Source organism: Zosterops lateralis (genome assembly GCF_965231275.1).
Source record: "Zosterops lateralis genome assembly, chromosome: 16".
In the NCBI taxonomy this organism is placed as follows: Eukaryota; Metazoa; Chordata; class Aves; order Passeriformes; family Zosteropidae; genus Zosterops; species Zosterops lateralis.
In genome coordinates, this window is record NC_139776.1 from 9,091,309 (window position 1) to 9,113,669 (window position 22,361).

The 22,361-nt window shown below is 48.1% G+C and overlaps 1 protein-coding gene across 1 annotated transcript; it reads right to left on the reverse strand.

The window, feature by feature from the left end:
* Positions 1-1,949: 1,949 nt before the first annotated feature.
* Positions 1,950-6,973, reverse strand: FITM2 (fat storage inducing transmembrane protein 2; the record flags this gene model as incomplete). The annotated part of the gene is made up of 2 exons (XM_083873306.1): positions 1,950-4,641; positions 6,801-6,973. The coding sequence occupies 2 exons, from the start codon at positions 6,971-6,973 to the stop codon at positions 3,999-4,001; spliced, it is 816 nt and encodes a 271-aa protein (XP_083729432.1). The 3' UTR covers positions 1,950-3,998.
* Between the last annotated feature and the right edge of the window lie 15,388 nt (positions 6,974-22,361).

Here is a 22,361-nt window from a genome sequence, read left to right on the forward strand (position 1 = left end):
TAATTTCAATTCAATTCAATAAATAATAATATTTTTTAAATAAAAACAAATGTGCTTTTCTCCAGGTTTTCAACCAGTACAGTGACAGGACAGCTCTGTTTAACAATAGTTAAACATCAGTTCAGAGTCACAACAGTCTTTTTGTGTCTGTTAATTACTTTCATCTTAAGCTTTGCAAAATACCTCAAAGAAGGGAAGGCAAAATACTGAGAGAGAGCACACATCCAGCAGAGGTGAAGAGCATTTATTACTAATCTGTGCTCCAGGAGGAGAGATGAAGCTATGAAAAGAAATAATCCCAGGAAACAGGTTTCTGAGCAAAAGGAGATAACACAAGGTGATCAAAGAGCTAGAAAAAGCCAATTGCAGAGAAGCTGCAGAGAACTACTTTAAGTGTCCTGGTTTGAGGGACATTAAGATACAGTGGAAAAATCAGATACTATTTCATGAAGTGACCACAGATTTGTGTTCACAACTAAAGACTGATTTCCCAAAATATTTAACACATCACAGTAGTTTCTTCCATTAAAGTGCACCCCAGGGCATAACTGGGTGTTTCTCACTTTGTCACCAATTGCCACACACCAAAACAGAAAACAGGATTCCTTTTTTGCAGCCACCCACATCCCATGTTTCAGCACACACAAATAAATTGGGAAACCAGGAATATCATTTAGCATCAGAGAAGCAGTCATGGATCACGTTTGCTTTGAACAAACTTGGAGGAAGAATCAAACCCTGGGTCCAGACATGTTTAAAGTCTGAACTGCTCACATGGCTCTTATGAAAGACCTCAACTTTCCTGTTTGCCTGATTTCGTCTGCATTGACGACAACATTTGGAAGAGCCCCAGGTAAGTGAAGAGTGCAATGAATCCTAAGGCAGTTTCTCTTCTCACTGTGCTCTACCTGTTCCCAGCAGAGGAAAACGTTTAAGGCACCAAGAGCTGCCTTGGCCACAGCAGTCAGGCCAAATGCTGCTTCTGTGAAAGAACTGTGAAACAGGGCCCACCAGGCCAAACACAGGCAATGAAAGATTAGCAGACAGATGTTGAAATATGTAATATGTTGGAGACAAAAATTTCCTAGGTAATTCTACAGACAGAAAGACAGCTCTGTGAGAAGAGCAGGAATACTTTAATACAGAAAAAAACAACAACAACAAAAAAAACCCTACCCCAGCACTTGGAACAAACCAGTAATACCTGTCGACAGCTGATTTGTGCCTTTGGCACAGCACACCAAATCCAGCTGCTCCCAGCACCGTTTCTCTTTGGCTGCAAATCTGTTGTGGAGAGGTTGCAATTTTTATTTTAATGGTAAAATTTGAGAGAGAAAGGGAAGTCAGAAAAATGTGATGGCAAATATGTGAACAAGCAATTTGTGACTCTAAGTTTCCAGATGAAGTACAAGGAAGCAGACTCCCACTCCTACTCTGGAGTAAAATCAAAAAGCACAAATAAAAGTCTGGAGCACAAGGGAACCTTCTGAGCCAAGATCTGGCCCATGGTGTCTGGGCACTGAGAAAGACCCCAAGATTTCCAAACTCCCAAGCACTATTACACCCACTGGAGTTTTCCCATACATTTCAATGGGAAACAATAAACCAATTGTTTGCAACAATACTGTCTGCAATATTCTTGTCTGCAACAATAAACCAATGTCCATGCCCACAAAATGAACTGCTTGGTGTAACAGGCACACATTGGGAAACCTGCTTTAGTCAGCCACAGCTTTTGTTTGGTTTTGTTACTTTTTAAAACCCTGCACTCCTGAGAACCCATGCTCTGTTAACCCTTTCAAACAGTGCAGGACCTTCAGTGCCAGTTTGATCACACATCTCAGTAGTCACACGAATTCTGGGGGGCTGGGTCATCCAGGGATGTGAAAAGCAACAGCAGCATCTTTACAGACATCAGGAACAGATTCTCAAAGACACAAACACTGATAAAGTTTTCAAATGTTTTTCTTTAATTTTTTTAAATAAGAGAATAACCATATCCTACATTATTTCCATTAAAAAAATAATCTGCATGACACTGGGTAAAGTGGACTGAAATATCCACAGTGATTGCACAAAACATTTCTGAAAATGAACATCATTTCAGCAAGTCAGTTGGTTTAAGTAAACAGCATTTCCTGTTCCAAGGGCTTGTCTATACAGCAAAGTTACATAAAGATAACCTAAAATAGGAACTTAATGAAGTTAATCATAAAACCTTCTGGGTATATAATCCTTTTTCATGGTGAAATGGCTTGTGGTCTAGCTTAGCTCTGTTGGGAGTAGGCTTAAATTACATCAAAAGAGTGTCTGCAAATAAATTTGCATTGTTTAAACAAATTTAGTTAAACCCAATATGAGTTAATCAGTGCAATTTTCAAAGAGTCAGCTTAAAAGGCAATTTAATACAAAACCAAGAGGAGCTTGACAGAAAATACATAACCCCCTGGACAGCTTCTTTCTGAGAGGTGAATTGTTCTTTCTCAGGACACACAACTCCCACTTGCCACCAGATTCAGTGGGGATTCCAGTGAATTTAGCTCTCCTCAGAGGCAGACCATGGCATGAACTAACACTGCTGGAGGAACTGCAAATGCTTCCACTCTCTTGCTGCAAGAGAGAAGCTGAGCTGGCAAAATGTGCCAAGATTACCTGATGGAGCATCACACCCCGTGTACCGAGAAAAAGTCACTTTGGAGCCCAAGTGACCCCACTGTGGGGTCAGTGCAGGTGACCCACAGCCCTGCCCACACACCCTCCTGCTGTCCTGTCATCACTGTCACACACACTTCATGCAACTGCACCATGAATGAGCCTTTATGAAATAATTAAAAGCTTTTTGAGATAAAAACTATGCTAAACATCTGGCTGATATGGTGAGCAAACCCACCTCACCCCTATTCATTATCTGATAGTGTTTTATTCAGCAGTGGGTTTCCAGCCACATCAAAAATGGCCACAGCTTTATGTGCAATCAAAATTAAATAGCTTATTGGTATTGCAAGAATAAATATTGCTTCAAGCACACTCTGCTTTGCAGCTCCCAGGATAAACAATGCATTTCACTCATTACCAAGCAGACTACTTGGGAAATAGGAGGATAAGCTAGCTTGTTCAGAACACCAGAATTCCACTGTTGTTCTAGAAGAAAGAACAAACCCAAGGAATTTGTTGTTGCAAAGTATGTGCAATGGATTAGATTTTTTAAAAATTAAAACCCCAATCCTCATAAAATTTTTTTAGGAAAACAGAAAGGAGTTCGGGTTTTTTAGTGTCAAGAATAAAATGATGAAATATTATTACATCTACTTCATCTAAGGAGAAAGTTAAGGCTTGTTTTTTCAAGAGTTTCCTTTTCGGAGGCAGGCATGAATTTAGAGTCACAGTCTACTTCAGTCATTGCATCTCAGATTTACTCTCTGTTGCAGAAGGTACAGGCAGCTATGAGGCATTTCTGGCAAGTTAGTGATTTTAACACTTGAGAACATGAGATGTTCCAGTTTCACAACAGAACTGCTTTAATAAGAATTGGTATTTTTGCAATGCTCAGCAGCACTGTGATTATTAGAGCTTTCCCATAAGGCAATACAAATAGGAACATTAAAAAAAGCATGAGGTTTGGATCATCCACAATATCTTGACATAATCAAAAAGGAAGAGGCAGAATTAACTGAGATAAATCACACTGCTAAAGATCAAAGGCCTCTTTTAGCCTTGGGTCTGCTTCTCCATTTATTAGTACGAGAAACAGATTCAGCTTCTGATTTCTTTGCTGACAATCCCAGTTGTCAGCTCCTAAACAAGAGCAGACCTCTTCCAATCCTGATTCTTTTCTTCTCCCAGGGAAGAAGCTCATTACCACCTGCCAGCCAATGGCTAGTACAGATCTGGTTTCCTCCACCCATCACCCTGTTCCTTACAGTGGAAATACAGCAACCATTCCTACATTCAACTACTCCAGTACTGAAAGCAAAATCCAAAACATTCCAAACCTTATTCTACCTGCTATAGCTGTATTTCTTTGAACTCAAAGGTATATTTGGAAGAGGCAGTCCAGGAGAAAAGGGCTTTAAATACCAAAACCTGTACGTCCCGTACCACGCTGACAGACCTATCAGCACACCGAGCAGCTTTTGGCTGAAGTCATGGAAATACAGGGCAGTGCAGAGGAACATGAACACCCAGATCATGGTGAGCAGACACAGGGAAACGAACAGCACGTTGATCACCACATGCAGCTTGGATTTGCGGTCCATGGCCAGCGCCTCCAGCACAGCCACCTCCTCCAGGATCATCATGGCGCAGTAGGAGAGCAGGAAGCAGTGCCCCGAGATGTCGAAGCCGTTCCAGACGCCGCCGTCCTGGTGGCACTCGGGTTTGCTGGTGTAAACCCGGGGGGGCTGGCCGGGCTTGGCCCGCAGGGAGCACTCCCCGGTGAGGTTCTCCACGTGCAGGAAGAGCTGCGTGCACAGAAACCACACGGCCGTGCCCACCAGCAGCGCGCACAGGCGCCGCAGGGCCAGCAGAGCGCTCCGGGCCCGGCCGTGCAGGAGCCGGCTGCGGGACAGCTCGTATGTGGTCAGGGCAATGAAGGGCAGCAGCAGCCACAGAGTCCAAGCCCAGGCCAGCTTCACGAAGTATCTGCCAGAGGAGAAGGGAAAGGGGACAGGAGCACATGTGAAACGGCACAGCGGTGGAGTAAGGGCTCAAGGTCAGTGTGCAGAACCAGCTAAGTTAGAGATTTGTGCCCTTCTCTCAAAATGTATCTTAGCCCTCTCCCCAGTACCTCCCTCAAGCCCAAAACCTGAACACTTCCTCAGTCAGACACTTGTTCCCAAGGCAGCGTTGCCTTGGGCCCAGAGCCCTCATTCATTGCAGCAGACTTGCAGTTCAGTTTTGCAATCACTTTTACCCTACAAACCAGCTCAACCCTGCCCTATTCAAAATGCAGCTGCAAAGAATGTATTTTTAGCTTGCCACCCTGACCACAGTAACCCCTTCTCTGACTCCTCCACCATCTCAATTATCCTTGCTTACAAAGCCCTTCACAACCTCAACCTCTTAAGGCAGCCAGAAGGGCTGGCTCTTTCCCCTCATCAGCCTGTGAAGCTCTTCCTCTCTCATGTACTTCTAAATAAATTAAACAGCACAGTGTGTCTGTTCCTTTGTTGCCCTTTCAATTCATGAGAGCCTTCTTTTAGCATACACAAATCCTTCCATCTCTAAATTCACTCTCTGTCCTGAAAACTTTCCCTGTGATGTCCATAAAATCTTGAAACCCAGCTGACGATGTGTTGATATCTTGTTTAACAGAAGATCGTATTGTGTAACTCGTTCTCTTTTCAAATCTTAAAATAGAGCACATGAAGTGAATTTATTAATGAGTTAAAGAGATCACAGTCCAGGATCTTGCTTCTCCCATCAACACCTTCCAATGGAGCTTGCTTCCTATCAGCTGGTGGGAGAGGGGAATTGTCCAGCCCCTTTGCTACCCAGAGTGCAGTCTGAAAACAGAGACAGCTGAATTCTGCTCTGTGGTGAGCTATGACACACAGAGTCATCATTTAATCCTCATCTGAGCATCAAAGGCAAAGCCAAACCAGTCTAGAGTTCTGCATCTTCCTTATGACCCTAACAAACCTGTCAGGGCCTTGCCCAGGACTTTGAGGTGTACCTGCTTCACTCTTTAATTTTACAGAAGTGATGCCTGCGTGGCAACTGCAGCTGCTACCATGGAACAGTAACTGAAAATAAATCCCCTATTTTATTTAAAAGCAAAAAAGGCTACCAAGGTTACTGCTGACAAACCAGGAGGTAAGTAATTTGCAGGGAAAAAAATACTTGTTTCAAGAACTGTCAGAACAGATCACCTTCCTCTATTTAAACGGGAGAACTGAACTGAAATATGCTTTTACTGTAAGATCAATTTCTCTCTGTTTCCTGTCAATGCTCTTTCAACCACACTAAAAGCAGCTCCTCTCTCACATCACCAAATGACAAATTTGAATCAGGAAAGTCAGAAGTCAGAGAGGAAATCAGAAACGTTGGTTTTACTTTCAGACCTGTAGCAGGACAGCACACGTGCTCTGGCCCAGCTCTTTGCTTCCTTCAAAATGCTCAAACTACTTTCACAGAATGACTAAGCCGGTTAGATCATTGCCCAAGTGCTAGAAAAGGATGGCAGTCACTCTGCTTTTAGGAGAGATGCTAAAAGACCTATTTCCTTCAGCTGGGTTTTAAATCAGTTCAGTAACTATCACAGAATCACAGACTATGCTGAGTGGGAAGGGACCCACAAGGATCTTGGAGCCCAACTCTTGGCCCTGCACAGGACAGCCCAGGAGTCTCACCATGTGCCTGAGAGTATTGTCAAACGGCTGTCAAAATGTCAAAATGCTGAGTTCTGTCAGCCTCGATGCTGTTAGCACTGCCCTGGGGAACCTGTTCCAGTGCCCAGCTACCCTCTCGATGCAGAACCTTTGCCCAACATCCACTGTAACCCTGCCCTGACACAGCACCAGGCCGTGCCCCGGGTCCTGTCAGTGCCTGCCGGAGAGTGAAATCAGTCCACTCACACACGAGGATTTATCTGCGAGGTTAAGAAAGACAAACCCCGTCCTTTCTTCCCCTTCCAACAAAGACTGAGCCAGAAACTCCCGATATTCTGAACCCTTTGAGTCAGGGCCGGGCAATCTCGTCATTTGAAGCTCCATGCCCCGGCCCGGCGCGGCACACGGGGCCCGCACCGACCCCCGGCCGCTCCCGGCCCGCCCGGCCCGCGACCCCGCGCCCCTCCTCACACGTTGAGCGGGTTGCGCTTGTTCTGAAGCGGCGTGTCGGGCACCAGGTCGTTGTCCTTGAGCGCGGAGCCGAGCACGACGATGGCGAGCAGCAGCGCGGGGAGGCGGCGGCGCACCCGGCCCCGGGCCAGGGCGGCCCGCAGGCAGCGCCCGCTCCGCTCCAGCCGCTCCATGGCCGCCACCGCGCCCGCCCCGGCACCGCCACAGCGCCCGGCCCGGCCCCGCCCCGACACCGCCACAGCGCCCCCGCGCGGACACCGCCGGAACCGCCCCGCAGCGCCGCCCTGCGCCCCCTGCTGGACGCCCGAGGGAGGGGATATGGGTATGGATACGGATATGGGTATGGGTATATGGGTATGGGTACGGGTATGGATATGCGTATGGGTATGGGTATGCGTATGCGTATGGGCATGGATATGGATGGGTATGGGTATGGGTATGGGGATGGATATGGGGATGAGAATGGGTATGGGGATGGGGATGGATATGGGTATGGATATGGGTATGGGGATGGGGATGGGGATGGGGATGGGGATGGGAATGGGGATGGATATGGGGATGGATATGGGGATGAGAATGGATAGGGGGATGGGTATGGGTATGGGGATGGATATGGGTATGGGTATGGGGATGGGGATGGGTATGGGTATGGGTATGGATATGGGTATGGGCATGGATATGGGTACAGGTATGGGTATGGGTGTGGATATGGATGGGTATGGATATGGATATGGGGATGGGGATGGGGATGGGTATGGGTATGGATATGGGTATGGGTATGGATATGGGTACAGGTATGGGTATGGGTGTGGATATGGATGGGTATGGATATGGATATGGATGTTTATGGGTATGGATGTGGGTATGCGTATGGATATGGGTATGGATATGAGTATGGGTATGGGGATGGGGATGGGGATGGGGATGGGTATGAGTATGGCTAGGGCTACTGCTAGGGCTAGGGCTACTGCTGGGGCTAGGGACAGGGCTAGGGATATACCCATCCATACAGATCCATCCACACAGAGCCATGCACAGGCATCCATCCACACAGGGATCCATGCACAGGGAGCCATCTACAGGGATCCATCCACAGGGAACTATCCACAGAGATCTGCAGGGATCTATCATCCACACAGATACATATGAATCCACCTGCACATAGAGATCCATCCACAGGGATCTACACAGACCCATCCACACAGAGCCATCTACACGGATCTACCTGTGTAGATCCATCCACATAGATCCACATGGATCCATCCACACAGAGCCATTAACAAGGATCCATCTACACAGTTTCACATAGAACCACACAGATCCATCTACAAGGATCCATGCCCACAGATCCATTCTTACAGATCTATCCACGTGGATCCACACACACAAACCGATCCACACGGATCCATCCACGCCGATCCATCCACACAAACCCATCAACATGGATCCATCTACCCAGATCCACCAACATGGATCCACCTGCACAGACCCATCCACACAAATCTATCCACATGTATCCATCTACAGCACCTTGAGGTGTGTCCATGTCAGAGGAATAAAGTTGTGTTCAGAAACATCCATTTCCCACCCTTGCCTGTCACAATGAGCACACAGATGGGCTTTTGTATCTCTCCCCAGATGCTCACAATGCTCCCAGAGCAGAACAGCAGAAGAGATGCTCCAAGGGCTTGTGGGCTGCAGCATCAGTGCTGTGGAATCAAAGACTCTCAGAAACACAGAGTATTCTGAGCTGGAAGGATCCATAAGGATCACTGAGCTCAACTCTTAGCCCTGCACAGCACAGCCCTGAGAGTCACACCATGTACCTGAGAGCATTGGCCCTTCACAAAACTATGTCCCCAAGTGCCACATCTGCACATCTTGTGGGATTGTGACCCGTCCACTTTCTTGGGAACCCTCTGCCAGTGCTTGTAACACTTTTGGTGAAGAAATTTTTCCTAATCTCCAACCTAAACCTCCCCTGGTGCAACTTGAGGCTGTGTTCACTTTGTCCTGTAAAAGACAAGGACTACTTTTAAGTAGGGTACCAGTATATCTGAAAAGAGGGCCTTACCATGATATTCATGAGAAAATCTGAGAATTTTCTCAATCAGTAGAATTATTTTCATTCTTCCTATGACTTAAAAGGCAGGGAGAAAGTATTTCTGGCTCCTGTGCCTTTTCACTATCCATGTTTATGGGTGAAAGTGGTGTCCAAACCCTGGCTGTCACTGTGGTATTTGAGACCTATTTCATCTATTAAACAGCTGCTGCTGTCATTTCAGCTTAGTTTTTAAAATAGAAAAAAAGCATTAGCAAGAAGAGAAGTGGCTCAATGAACAAAGAGCCTTTATTCATCTCAATGGCCTCAGTAATAAAAATGTGAGAGTGGGGAGGGGTGGGGGGGTGGAAGAAGCAGACCCTATCTGAGACAGGATGGGAAAGTATTTCTTGCCGGAGCATTTCAAAGCTGTTTCGCCGTCATCGTCAGCAAATCTATGACAACATCTGGGCTGAGAGAGCAGAACAACACATCAAAGCAGCCCCAGCAGATATGGAGGGTTTTGGCTAAGGAGGTTATCCAGGGTAAATGGCATTTGGCAATTTAGTAGCTGTTGTTTTTAATAAGGCTGCCACAGCCATGTCCAGCACTCCCAGCCCCAGCATTGCACCCCGAATTAGAAACGACAGGCAGCTGCGCTCACTCAAACGAGTGAGGATAACAGGGGCTGGGAGCAGGTTTCACAGAGTCCCTCATTGTCTGCCTAAATCCCCTCTTGCCTTTGAAACCTTGCCTCCTCTGCTTCCCAGGTTTGTGCCTGTGATCTGCAGACTGTTTGCAGTGCTGGAGGTGGGAGCTGCTCGGCTGGCTGCTAATGAAGCGTGCTGTGGTGTCTGCCACACGCAGGGGGGTTTCGTAAGCTTGGCACCTGCTCCAGATGAATGCAGTTGATGGCATGGGCTGGAAATATTGTCTATCCTCAGCCCAGCTTGAAATGTCTGAGGATTATCTCTGTAAATCACGGATTCTCGCAAGTGCAGTGAGCAAAGCTCAGCTGAGTCCAGGTGTTCTGCAGATTTAGAGAAAATCTCCACATTCAGGCCATGTATTTGCTGCCATGAGCACCAAGCCAAGGCCAGTAGACCTTCTGAGGAGCCGACTGCCATGCCTCTGTAAAGAATCAGAGAAGTGGAATTTAGGTCTTTCAAAGCAGCAGATAAAGCTTTCATTCATAAACAAGGACTAAGGTTTGTTCTAAGGGAATTATAGAAGGCTCCTAAAAAGCTCTCATGGATACTTGGTCAAGGTGTAACAGGTATAAACCACACTAAACTGAATTAATTTGTCAGGTATAGCAGATGTGAGTTTTGCCTTAACTTCTTCCTTAGCCTCACCAAATCCCTGAAGCTGAAATTTTTCAGACTATTTGATTTTAAAAACTGGTTTGGGAGTAATTTCTTTTTCTGGTTTAATTTGAATCAAGGCCTCCCACAAATTGCCTCTCTTTGAGAAATCCCATTTTGCGTCTAAGATCCACAGGGACAGATTTATTAGGAGCTGTAGAACAACTTTCAGAACTGAAGAATGGTTGGTACACCTTGTCCCCTCATTCCCAGTCACCCAGAGCTTAGGACACTTATTTGGACAGGTAATGGGGAGATCCCAGATCCCTGAGCAGAGATTTGAAATAGGATCCAACAGAGCTGAAAAAAGCATCCTCACTCATGAGCTGCAGCAGGCTGGGGGGGAAATCTTTCCTGTTTGTAGAGTTCACATAGTATCAACTGTCAATTAGAGAAAGAACAGTGACACTAGGAGTTGTTAATTATTTTAAATAATTAGGTTGCTTAGAAACTTTATTTGTCTTGTTTTGGTGATTCTGTTAATTATCTGCTAATTATTTCAAGTGCAAAGAAGTCTGTCTTGTTGATGTGAGACTATGCTATGGACATCTTCAGAACTGAGGCTCCTCATCTGGAAGCAGACACCCCAGTTTCAACATAATCAGTGGAAAGACTGCCTTAGCAGCCCTTTCCAGTAGCCCAGGGCAACTGTTCACCTAATTTGCATGCTTAAAATTAGCTGTGGAGAAATTCAGACCTTCTTGCAAGGCAGTGGCATCTTGCTCAGGTGCTGTATTTGTGATCTGCTGTCGCATCAATGCTGAGAAAATGATGCTGCAGTGGGGTCACTCCTCATTGTCACAAGACCCCTGCTCACAAGTTCTCCCTGCTGATCATTTAAAAATATTACAGGCTAGAAAGTGGCAAGATCATTACTGAAAAGCTGATTATGCCTTAAAAGCATCACAGGATGAGTTACTGGAGTTTATTTCTTCAGCCCTTTGACAAAGCTCTGCAGGATGTTCAGCCGTCATGAGTGTCCTGACGCTTAAAAATGAATTGGCAAAGGTTGTGAGGTTTGCTGTGGAACAGGACCAAGACATTTGAACTGAAATCTCAGCTCAAACAGTCAAACTAAGCCTCTTGACCATGCTAAATGGGAATCACTTTATTTTGTGTGATTTCTGGGATGTGTTGTGGCCAAGGAAGGATGCTGTGAGGAGAAGGAGACAAAATGACCCTTTTTTTTTTTACCAAACTCAAGCAACGGTTCTTCTCTGAGCCATGTTTGGGGTAAGGTGGGTTCCCAGAGCCCAGTCAGCCCCAGAGGGAAGGTGTGCTGCAGGGACATCAGGAGCAGAGGGTGGGTGCCCATGAGAGCATCCAGCCTGTGGGGGCTGGCAGAGCTCTCAGCCTGTGTCCACACACTGGGTGGGGATGAGTTACCCCAGTGGTAACAACCCCTTTGGATCTGGGACATCTTATGTCTTCCCAGCTCATCCTCCTCCCCCCCAGAAATTCCCACAGCCTGGCAGCACCTGCTCCCCCATCCCTGCCTGCCCGGGGGCCCTCACAGCCCCCAGCCCTTCCCAGGGGGAGCCAGGTGCTGGTGGCAGCCGTGCTGCTCATTCCTGCCCAGCTCTCTGTTTTCCTTGGTGAGCACTGCTCACATCTCCATGATTGATTGTGTTTGAGTTTGATCCTGGAGTGTCCTGGGATGTTTGCACGAGAGGTGCTACATAAGCATAATTTGGGCTGTATTTTCTTTGCCTAATGGGAGCTTTAAGCTTGAAGTTAAGATAGTTTTGGCCCTTTGCTGAGACACTGTCCATCAACCTCAGTGCTTTGAGCTCCGCAGCCTTCTCTATTCACTGCTGGCTTAGGAAAAGAGATTAAAAAAATAATATCGTGCTTTGTTCCCTTGTGTCGGTGATGCCTTTGAAATGCAGCCCAGGGTGGAGCCTTTCTCTCAGCTGGCCTGGATCTTTGCTGCCCATCTCTGATGGGAAGAGATGCTCTTCCAACCAGCCCTAGACTTGCCATCAGTCCAGGCAGAACCAAGGCTGACCTGTGAGGGGATGATGGGTTGTTTACAGTGGAGATGCTGAGCTGGGAAACAGAAGGGAGACATTGGTAACTCATCACCTGTGTGGCTGCCCAAATAAAGGGGAAAGGTCTTTCCCTGTCCTGAAACCCCAGGAGCTTTAGAAAAAGGTGTGGAAATTAACTCTAGGGAATTTAAACAGAGTGAACCTGGCTGGACCCAGACTGAAAACCTCTGCAGGTCACACATTTCTCCCCAGCTCTCCTCGAGTGAGTAGGAAGAGTATGATCTGAGCTGGAGGGAATTTGCAGCAGGTTTGGTGGTTACATCCAAAGATCAAAATATTTTGGTATATGGGGCAAGGCATAAGAAAGAACCAATTCAGTTTTCAGTGGTGCAAACTTTATTAATGCTAAAAATTAATACTTCTTGCTACAAAATATTTACATTTCTTGTTTGGCACAGCTAGATCACAGCCGAGCAGACTAATGACAGGGTTTGATGTACAGGAGAGAATGGTCTTGTGACAAGCATGAAGAGCTGAGTTTAATTTGTGGCTCTGACAGACTCCCTCCCCAGGCACAGACTCTTGGGCTCTGTATCCCCACACCCTGAGCAGAGTACGGGAGAGATTCTGTTCTTCTCCTTCCTAAATGTCTTTCAGAGAAAATGGTGAGGTTGCGGAGGGCTGCAATAATCGTGAGATTAAAAATAAGCAGAGTTCACAAAGATGTAAAATAGCTACTCTGCCTAGAATACAGATCAAGGAGCCCATTAGCAGATGAAGTGGGGATGAGATTACATGTGTAAAAATATATAATTCATGTGATTAAGGGTACATGTTCTTGGACAGAAAATGGTCTTAATTACACATGTTTATCTCTAATTGCCTGACTTCCTTGAGCAGCTGTGGTGGCTGCACTTGCAGCTCCTTGATGAAAAACTCCCCTTTTTTTTCCACAACACATAATTCACACCTTCTGTGTTTGCCAAAGAACCTCCCCACACCTGTGCATTTGAATTAATTTGATCATCGATGTGTTGTCTTTCAGGAGTAGCTGCTGAGAAGTTTTTCCCTGTAGGCTGAGTGGGCAGTGCTCTCCCAGCAGCAGTTACTGGGAATCAATTCCTGCCCAGACCAATTAACCTTCCTGTTAGACATGCACTAAAATCATTATTTATTGTTCCCATTTATTCCCTTTCTATAAGGATTATCAAGCATAGATTAAAGATCACACAGAACTCAATTTCCATTAAACCATTTGCTGGGTGGCCCTCAAGCTATTGTACCAGAACAATGATTTTTTATTTTTATATTAAGAAACTAAGATTTATTGCAACTGATCAAATATGGGAAGGAAATGGTCTGTGCTTATTAATTCAAATTCAGAAATATGACGTTTTCAAACTTCACTGGTGCATTTTTAGCTCATATATTTGCAGGAAAGAATCAGAGTATAAAAATTTGGAAGTGACTTTGTGTTGATTAGTTGCAGGACCACAGTTCACAGTTCTGGTTTCTTGACTGGATACCAGGTACAGCCAGCCACAAAACATGAGCTATTTCAGTCCAACATATAATTACAAATATTTAAGTATAAATCTAAAATATATACATACATAATATTTAATCTGTGCTTTACTGGCTTGGAAAATGATAAAAGTGTTGGCTCAAAATGTGATTTGGATTTTTCCTGACCACAATGACCATTGAAATGCCCTGCAGACAAAAAAATAATAATTACAAAGATGTTCAAAGGGCGTGCTGAAGAGCCAGTGTACTCAATTCTGTCACAGGCTTAATTTGGATGCCCAATATTATAAATTATTATTTTTAAAAGTTATTTGTTCAGTTTTTTACCTATGCATTCCCTGTGTTCAGTGAGCTCAGCATGTCTACTAACCTTGCCATGCTCTTTCACTGCGGGGCTGCCCCACATCTCAGCCTTTGGCAGAAGAACCCAGGATGCCCAGGCCATGGAATTTATTGGGGTGGTCATCAACCATGGGTGGCATCCCAAGGACAAGATGGGCAGGAAGGCACTGAGGTGAGAGGATGTGTCAGTGTGAGTGTGAGCAATGCCCAGCTCAGCCATCCCCAGGGTCAGGGCAGGGAAGGAATGAATTTACCTCAAGACGAAGCTCAGAGCTGTTCTGGTGCCTGGGCTCCAGTTTTTCACACTTTTTTTCCCATCCAGGACTCTTCTCTCTATCATCTGCAGGAGTTTTGGAGCCCCATGGACAGAAGAACTGCCAGTAGGCTGAAATGCTCCCAAATATCAGATTAAGCCTGAAGTATCTGTTCTTGAGCTTCTGAACCTCCTCCAAGGCATCTCCTGACATTTGACTGTCAGGCACGAAAGGCTGGCAGGACCATTACTGGTTTGTTACAGTCTGGCCCAGATTTTCAGGTGTGTGTGAGGTGGACCAGCCTGGCTGCTCTTGGCTTTCACCAAGGAAGCACATCCCAGCCTGCCAGGCACACAGCAACTCCCAAAATACACCAACTCAGCCTGCACCTTACCAAGTGGAAGGAAGGTGTGGAGGGTGGTCAAGAGTGCATAGAGACCAGCCCCTGTCACCAATAGCCCGAGGAGGAGGAGGAGGGAGGTGATGAATGTTGTGCTCCTCCTGCCTAGACTTACCTGTTCTGAGAATAAACAATTTTTTCCTCCTGAAGCTTTAATTCTGGTGAAAAATAAAATCAAAGCCAAATCTTAATGCTTTAACTAAATCAGAGCATTTAACAACTTCACTTAAAGAAACAAGATTCTTTTCACAAGTGTTTATTTGTATAGTCCAAACAAGATTTTTTTTTTTTTTAATATAAGCCCACCACAGATGTGCAACTCAGCCCAATCTCTGTTGACACCACTTGGAGGTTGGGAACAAAAACACAAGTGTAATATGTTCTGCCTCTTTGCTGGAACAAGGCCTTTCTTTGGGCTGATTATTTCATGTAGGCCCCAAACCACTGGCAAAGCAGATCTTGCTCTGGGATGGGAAGATGAGCAGGACCCTGTGAGATGATGGAAAATGCCAGGACTGCACCTGGTGCCCAGGGAGGAGGATGGGGGGATGCAGTTTCCCTCCTTTGGGAGGAGAGTTTTTGCACACTGGGGAGAGCTCGATCCTCCCAAGACGTCAGCATTGCTGGGGCTTTGAACTGCACTTCAAAGCTGGGGCTGGAGGAGGTTTCTGTAAACCCAGAGAAACAGGTAAATATTTGTCAGAGTCAATTAACCCCCCTCCTCACCCCACGGCTGGAGGGGTTTCAGCAGGCACAGAGGGGAGCCTTGTTGATTTACTGAACCACTTCAGGAGGTGGGCAGACACAAAACACTGTGGTGAGAGGCCTCCCCTCAGCACGGCCCATGAACTCCTGCAGACACCTCATCCTTTCCATCACTGGGGCAGGCAGAGGGGAAAATCCTTTTTTCGTCTGGGGAGAAGACCAGTCCTGCTCCCAGCAGTGCTGCTGTAGCCTTATAACACCTTCATTCATGGCAGTTACTCCAGATGGGCATCAGCTGCTCACAGAGCACAAGAGCACATCACACGTCCCACCTGCTGCTGCAGGTTCAGCCATGGACACTGTGAGTCACCTATTCCAGGAGACACACATTCACACAACATTTCCATGAATTTATCAAGTTTTGTCTTCTGATGTCTCATCAGCCCATGGCAGGGGGTCTCAGGGTGTTTCTTTTGGGAAGAGGGCTCTGCTGGACCACTCTGTCCATGGTGTCTGTGCTGCAGCAGCCGGTGGAGGGGAAATGCAGACACCCAGCCACCAAACCACCCACCAACGCTTCCAGGCTTCCTCTTGCTTATCAGCACAGCATGAAAATGCTGCTTAAATAAGAAAAAGGGAAGAGAAAAAGTAGAAACAGCTGAGTACCAGATGAGGCGAATGCAGATGGATGGGGCCAGGCCAATTCTTCCCTCCTGCCCAAACCTGACCTGCTCCTTCACCGCCCCGACATGGCCCTGGGGCAATGCCACTCTCCGTTCCTCTCGGCCAGAAACCCTCAGCTGGATGTTAAAACCACAAAAGGAAGTGCAGGGGCTGTAACGGGGTCCAGCTGGGAACATGCAAAGCCCCTGAGGGTGTCTTTGAGCGACACGGGCTGGGAGAAATGCCGGGGGAGGCTCTGGGGGTGCCCCTGCCCGGGGCACTGACCCCGCACACGGCTCTCACCTCCCCTGGTGCATTCAGGGCAGGGGCAAGCACAGGAGGGGCCCAAGGGCCCGGCGGGATCAGCTCGGCAGCAGCAGCCGGGGCAGGACCGGGATAGGACAGCATCAACCGGGACAGGACCGGGATAGGACCGCGCTCCGCCCGTGCCGGGGATGCGGAGCCGGGAGAGGACCGTGCCAAAGGCAGCAGCTCGATGAGCTCAGTGTTTGCTGCCCGAGATGCTGGCCCCAGGGCAGATGGGCTCTGTCCTTCCTTCACCTCCTCCGACCTGCCAGGTGCCTCTGTGAGGGCTGCCCCCAGCACATCTGGCCCCGGCAAGGCTGGGCTGTGCCACACTCGCCTGTGCAGGACGGTCCAGTCTTGCAGCAGCCAGGAGGATGAGGCAGCATGAGCCTTATCAGCCCTGGTCCTCAGGGGCCACCACAAGGCCAGGTCCCTGAGGGATGTGTGCTCCTGGCACTGGGATGTGCCCAGCCCTGCTGCTCTTTCCTCCCCATTGCCCCTGGCTCACAGGCAAGGTCAGTGGGTGTGTCAGACAAGCTACTGTCAGGCCTCTGTGTCATGGTGTGGACACAGCCTGAGTGATGGACAGAGATGTCAGTGGGCTGCAGGATTTCCCCATTCTGCTCCTTCTGTCCTTCAAAGTCTGGACACAGGGACAGTGGAGCTGCCAGCACTCACACCAATCTCACAGCAGGTATCTTCAGACAAGGTGTACCACTTCCAGGATTTTCTGGAACTCACTGCCAGCATGTCCCCTGGCCAGGGAGGAAAGGCCCTGAGAAATGTGTCTCCCTTCTGAGAGAGATATAATCACTCCCATTTTGCAGAGCAACCCGAGAGTCTCAATTTCTGCTTTTCCATTTTTTCCAGCTTTGAGCAAAGTGGTTCTTGCAAACTTCTCAGCCTCCATGGCTAAACTTGAGAAATTTCATGTCTAGGCAGAGAGAAATTTAGTGGCTTGGATCCAGCCATCTGGACGTGGGAAAGCTTGGAAGTCCCACAAGAAAAGGGAGATTTCTTGGCAAAGATTCATGATACATCTTTATGGGAGAGTGGAGGGGAAATGCAAAATGTCCATCAAACTTCTCACTTTCTGTAGGCAGAAGCCAGGAAGCTCCAAGATGTGCAGGTACAGCAAGAGGTTTTAAAAGTGAGGAAAGATATAATGGGGTCCTTTCAGCTGCAATGCCAGGAGCTGGCAAATGTCACAGAAATCCTGCATGGTCCTGCCCTGCTCACCTGGAAGGGCAGGGCTGGCTCTGATGCAGGACAGGTCACAGGCACCCCTCAGAGCCCTCTGATAGATGTGATCAATCAAGAGGGGAGAGTATGGGCAGAGAAATAAATATGGAATGTGGTTTGGACAGATTGAAAGCTTCCATATTTCATCCCCATGTCACCTGTCAGGTGCTCACTCTCCTTCAGCACTGCTGGAAGAGCTGAGCCGCTGCTGTTTGACAACCTTGTGAATAAATGTTAATACACCCAGAGCCTCTGTAGGTACATCCTCCCTGCTCAAAGCCCCTGAATCACCTCCAGATGTCCCTGAGAGCTCCCGTGCTCTCTCCTTCCTTCTGCACCACCTTCCTGTGCTCACCAGAGCCTGCTTTTAAATCCCCTCAGGCTTTGAAAGGTCATTACCCACCTAAGCTGCATCTCCTTCCTGCCCTAGTCAGACCCAAGGGAGAACTTACATCCCAACATCCCACGGCATGAAAAAACACTGCAAACATCGCCCTCTTCCTTCAGAGGCAGGGAGGAAAAGCAGCATCTCTTTTAGTCCCATTTAATCTGAGCCAAACAAACAAACACTGGCAGCATTTTTCTACAGTGAAAACATTTTTCACCTGGAGACAAGGAACCTTGCACTGCTGGGATGGTCAGAGGGTGTTTGCTGGTGTGGAGTTCTGGGCATGTGAGCAGTGGGGCCACCCCAAGAAGAGGAGTAATGGGAACAAGACCTCCCTGTGCAGCCACAAAAAACCTGCCTGTGAACCAGTGCCAGGTGCTCAGTTTCTATCTTAATTTTGGTCTTGGAAAAAAAGGGAATGGAGTGAACACACAGGGGCTGCAGTCAAGCTGTGGCACACCCCCGTCCAAGCAAGAAAATTACACGGTGAGGCTGCCAGGGTGTCCTGACTTCACTTCCCTGGGTCTGGGCTTTCAAGGCTGGGATCCAGTAGCCCCCATCCAGCAGCTGATCCAGCCCTTTGCTGGAGCCACAGCACTCCCAACCATTACACAGGTACTGTGTCAGATGATGAGCAAAGGCATGATCTCAGCTCACCCCAGATGACGAATTTTGTGCAGGCTGGTGAGATGGGAAATTCCCAGCAGGACTCCTGGGTGTGAGCGATGGGTTTCCCACCACTGAGCCTGGAAAACAATCATGCAGAAAGCTGGCAGCAGAGCAGTAAAAGCCCCACCAGCACCATGTTTCCAGGGCTGTTGGTTCTGGCACCTGTCTGTGGGCACAGCTGGATGTGGGCAGCACCTGTATGGGTGTGCTGTGGGTGTGCAGTGGGGATGGATGGGATGGTGGGCACAGCACTGCTGTGGGGCAGGGGGTCTCAGGGCTCAGCCTGGCTGCAGCTGGTGAGGAGATCACAACTGATGTTCAGCTCCAAGGTTTGGGTGTGTCTTGGTCTCAGCTGACCCGGGGTTTGATGGGTCCCTCTTCCCACTGAACTGAGAGTTTCTTCTCACCTTGGCAGTGTGCAGGGAGACCATCACACACCCACAGCATGGGCTAAACAACCATTTGTCAGCAAGCAGCAAATTAACTATCTTCCAAATTGTGCTGAGAGGAGCTTCCGTGCTATTTAAGTGAACTTCTAAACTTAGCCCAGTTACTGTAAAAAAATACCTTTGTGAGCAACTACTGTCCACAGAGCTTGACTTCAGAGATGTTTATTTCTAGAACTAGTGGAAAAATTTCTCACCTTTCAAAGGTTCCAAATATATCTTGGTGCTGGCTGAAGCCATTGGCCATCAGAGTTTCCTTGCAGGCAGTCTCAGGCTGATGGTGGGGCCACAGCCCTGACAGTGCCACAGGTGTTGTGGGGAGAGGTGGGGGGCTGACACCCACCTCCTCACCAAGGAGTTCATGGAAGATTATGTCAACCTTGAGGGGTGCTTTAGTTAATACCCCAAAACAAGTGTTTTTTACTTCAGGACTCAAAAGCATTAATCCTGGCCAGTTGTACCACTAAAAGGAGCTAATTGCAGTGCCCAGGTCACTTTTGGAGAGGGGTCAGGAGGCAGACTGAGGGCAAGGCTGCTCTGTGCTGCCCTGCTGAGCCCAGCCTGGGTGGTCAGACCCACACGTGCAGGCTCCTGCCCACACTCTTGACTGCTGGCTCCCTACACCATCACTATATATAAAATGGGAAAGGTTTTTTCCACCTTAGCAAATACACAAGTAGAAACTGTGGGTTATGAGAGGGTATTGCACCTGAAGCAGAGGGATGAGCTGGGATGTATGAAAGGCTCCTGGAGACCTCCTGTCCCTGTTGATGGTCACCTCTTCAGTGTGAGATTTGACAGTAGCTCTTCCTCCAAGGTTCAGCTTAGCTCAGCAAGGGATTCAGCATTTACAAGAAACTGCTCCTAAATAGGAAGAAGGATGACTTTGGAGCCCTCAGACTTCAGGACAGATCTCAGTTGTGTTTACACCTCAACGGGTGTTTCACTCCTGGATGATCACAAAAGAACATACAGGAGCTCAGTCTGGGTTTACTCAAGTATAAAATGTGGAGATCAAATTTTCTAACCTTCAAGTCAGACAGAAGATCTCCCTTCATGGTGTGTTAGGAGGCACCAAGCTCTGGATATGCTGGACCTCTACAGGGCTCCAGAAATGCAAAAATCCACCAAAAGCCCTATTTTCCTTCCCTGCCAGGGTGGGCACCAAGGTAGCTGGAGCTCTTGTTGATGTTTTGGGGTGGGGCTGGGGAAAAGGAACATCTTTCAGCAAAGATGGAAAATGGGCCTTTCTGTCAGTTGATAGGAGGGGAATATTTCACTTGAGAAACAGAGCGTGTTCATTGCCTGGGGAAAGTTTTGTTCAGACAGGACCTTGGTTTCATTTTATTTTACCCCAGTAAAGAGAAGGCTCCTGCTATGGAAATCCACATCAACCTGCTCCAGGCATCAGGATGCTCAGGGACCACAGCAGATCCTGACATCAGCAAAGGGCAAAGCCCTGCTCAGTTCTTTATAGGCTCAAGTCACCGTCTGCCACCTTGGAATGTGGTTGATGGGTCATGCCCAAAGCCCACAGATGGGAGAAATAAACATGACAGAGAAATCCTGCAAGTCCCATTATGTCTTATTCTGGGGCGAGCTGCTGTCTGTTGGTCATAAAAGCATCAGAGGGTGTCTCTGCCAAGAGAGTGCTCGAACCCAGTGATTTATCTTTTTTTGTTCCCCCTGATGCTCATTAAAATGGGAATTTGCCGGCTGCTGCTGTATCCAGCTGAATGCATGTGCTTCTTGGCTCCCAGCAAGGTCCTCGCTGCAGATACCGTGTGCTTTGGCAGCCGGGCCAGTCTGGGCTGCAGGATATTACGCCTGGCAGGGACACAAACCCCTTCCAGTTCCTGGAATTTGGATTGTCTCGCGGAGTGCTGATTAAGCAGTGCTTTCAATCTGCACCCAAGACAAAACCCTCGCCTTGCCTCTGTGCAGAGGCTCAGCTGCTGCGTGGCAGAGGGAGCCGCGGTGGGTTCACTCTCCCTGAGCCCTCAGGGGGACAAAAACTCAAAAAAAATTTCATAAATTAAAAGCTTTGAAGTTCACAGTGTTGGAGGATAATTTGTTGCTCAGGACTCTGTCTTTTGTGAAATAAGATCATTAAAAACCACCCCCTCCACAACACAGCCCCAGTGTCCTTACCTCAGTGCGCACTTGGCAGCAGCTGTGCCTCCCAGTCTGCCCAGTTAAGATCACTGCTGCATGTCCCCATCTGCCTTTTTAATCTGCTGGGAATGAAACTGCCTTTACCAGCCTCGTTAATGAGAGATTTGAGATCTGGGGTTGAGTGGAGGGAGGCAGCACCAGTGCCTGCCCCCTAGTGCAGCATGAAGAGCTGTCCTGCTGCTGGCCCCTGGAGCTGACACACCTGTCTCCAAAGATGAACATGAAACAGGGGTGTCTGCAGGACTGGCAAACTGGCACTTTGCCCAGCACCTACAGAGAGGTGGCTGGTGTTTTGGGGTGATCTGGTGCTGAAAGATGAAGCTGAGCTGGTTAGACTCCTACAACAGGCAGCCTGGAAAGTCAGAGGGCTGTGGGAGCCAGCCTGACACCCTGGCATTCCCAGTGCCATCCACAGCACAGCACAGCCCCCCATAGGATACCCAGCCCTGCTGGCTCAGGGGGTGCTGCTGCTCTCTGCACTGAGTGCTCCTACAGTGCTGCAGTGAGGCCAGAGATGCCTCAGATGAGTTTTCCCTGTCTCCTTGCTGGCACAACCATCATTCCACCTGCTGGGTGGGGAGTGGATAGAAATGCCCCTCTGGCACACATCTCAGCAGCTCCCAGGGCCCACAGCATCTTGAGCTGCTTTATGAGAGAGACAATGCCAGGAAAAAATATCCAAAGGGGTCTCTTGCTGGAGGCTCCCAGAAGGGTGAGGCTGTATTGATCCAGCACATCAGCTCAGCATCTGGGCATTTTTCATACTCCATGCTCAGGTCTGCACATCCCTGAGCTCCTGGTCAGCTTCTGCTGCACATCAGGTCTCTGGGGCAGCTGGGTGCAGCCAGTCAGACTCTGGACGTGCTGTCAGTCCATGCACAGGCAGGAATTATGGGTTTGGGATCCTCAGTTCTTGTCCCAGTCAGAGCCGTGGGGATGAGAAGCTGCTGCTGGAGGACTGTCTTCTCCTCCCTGCACTCCATCTCTGTGCCCCTTGCCAGCTCAGGAGTGGGAGTTTGGCCTTGGTGCTCCTCTTCATGCACTTGAA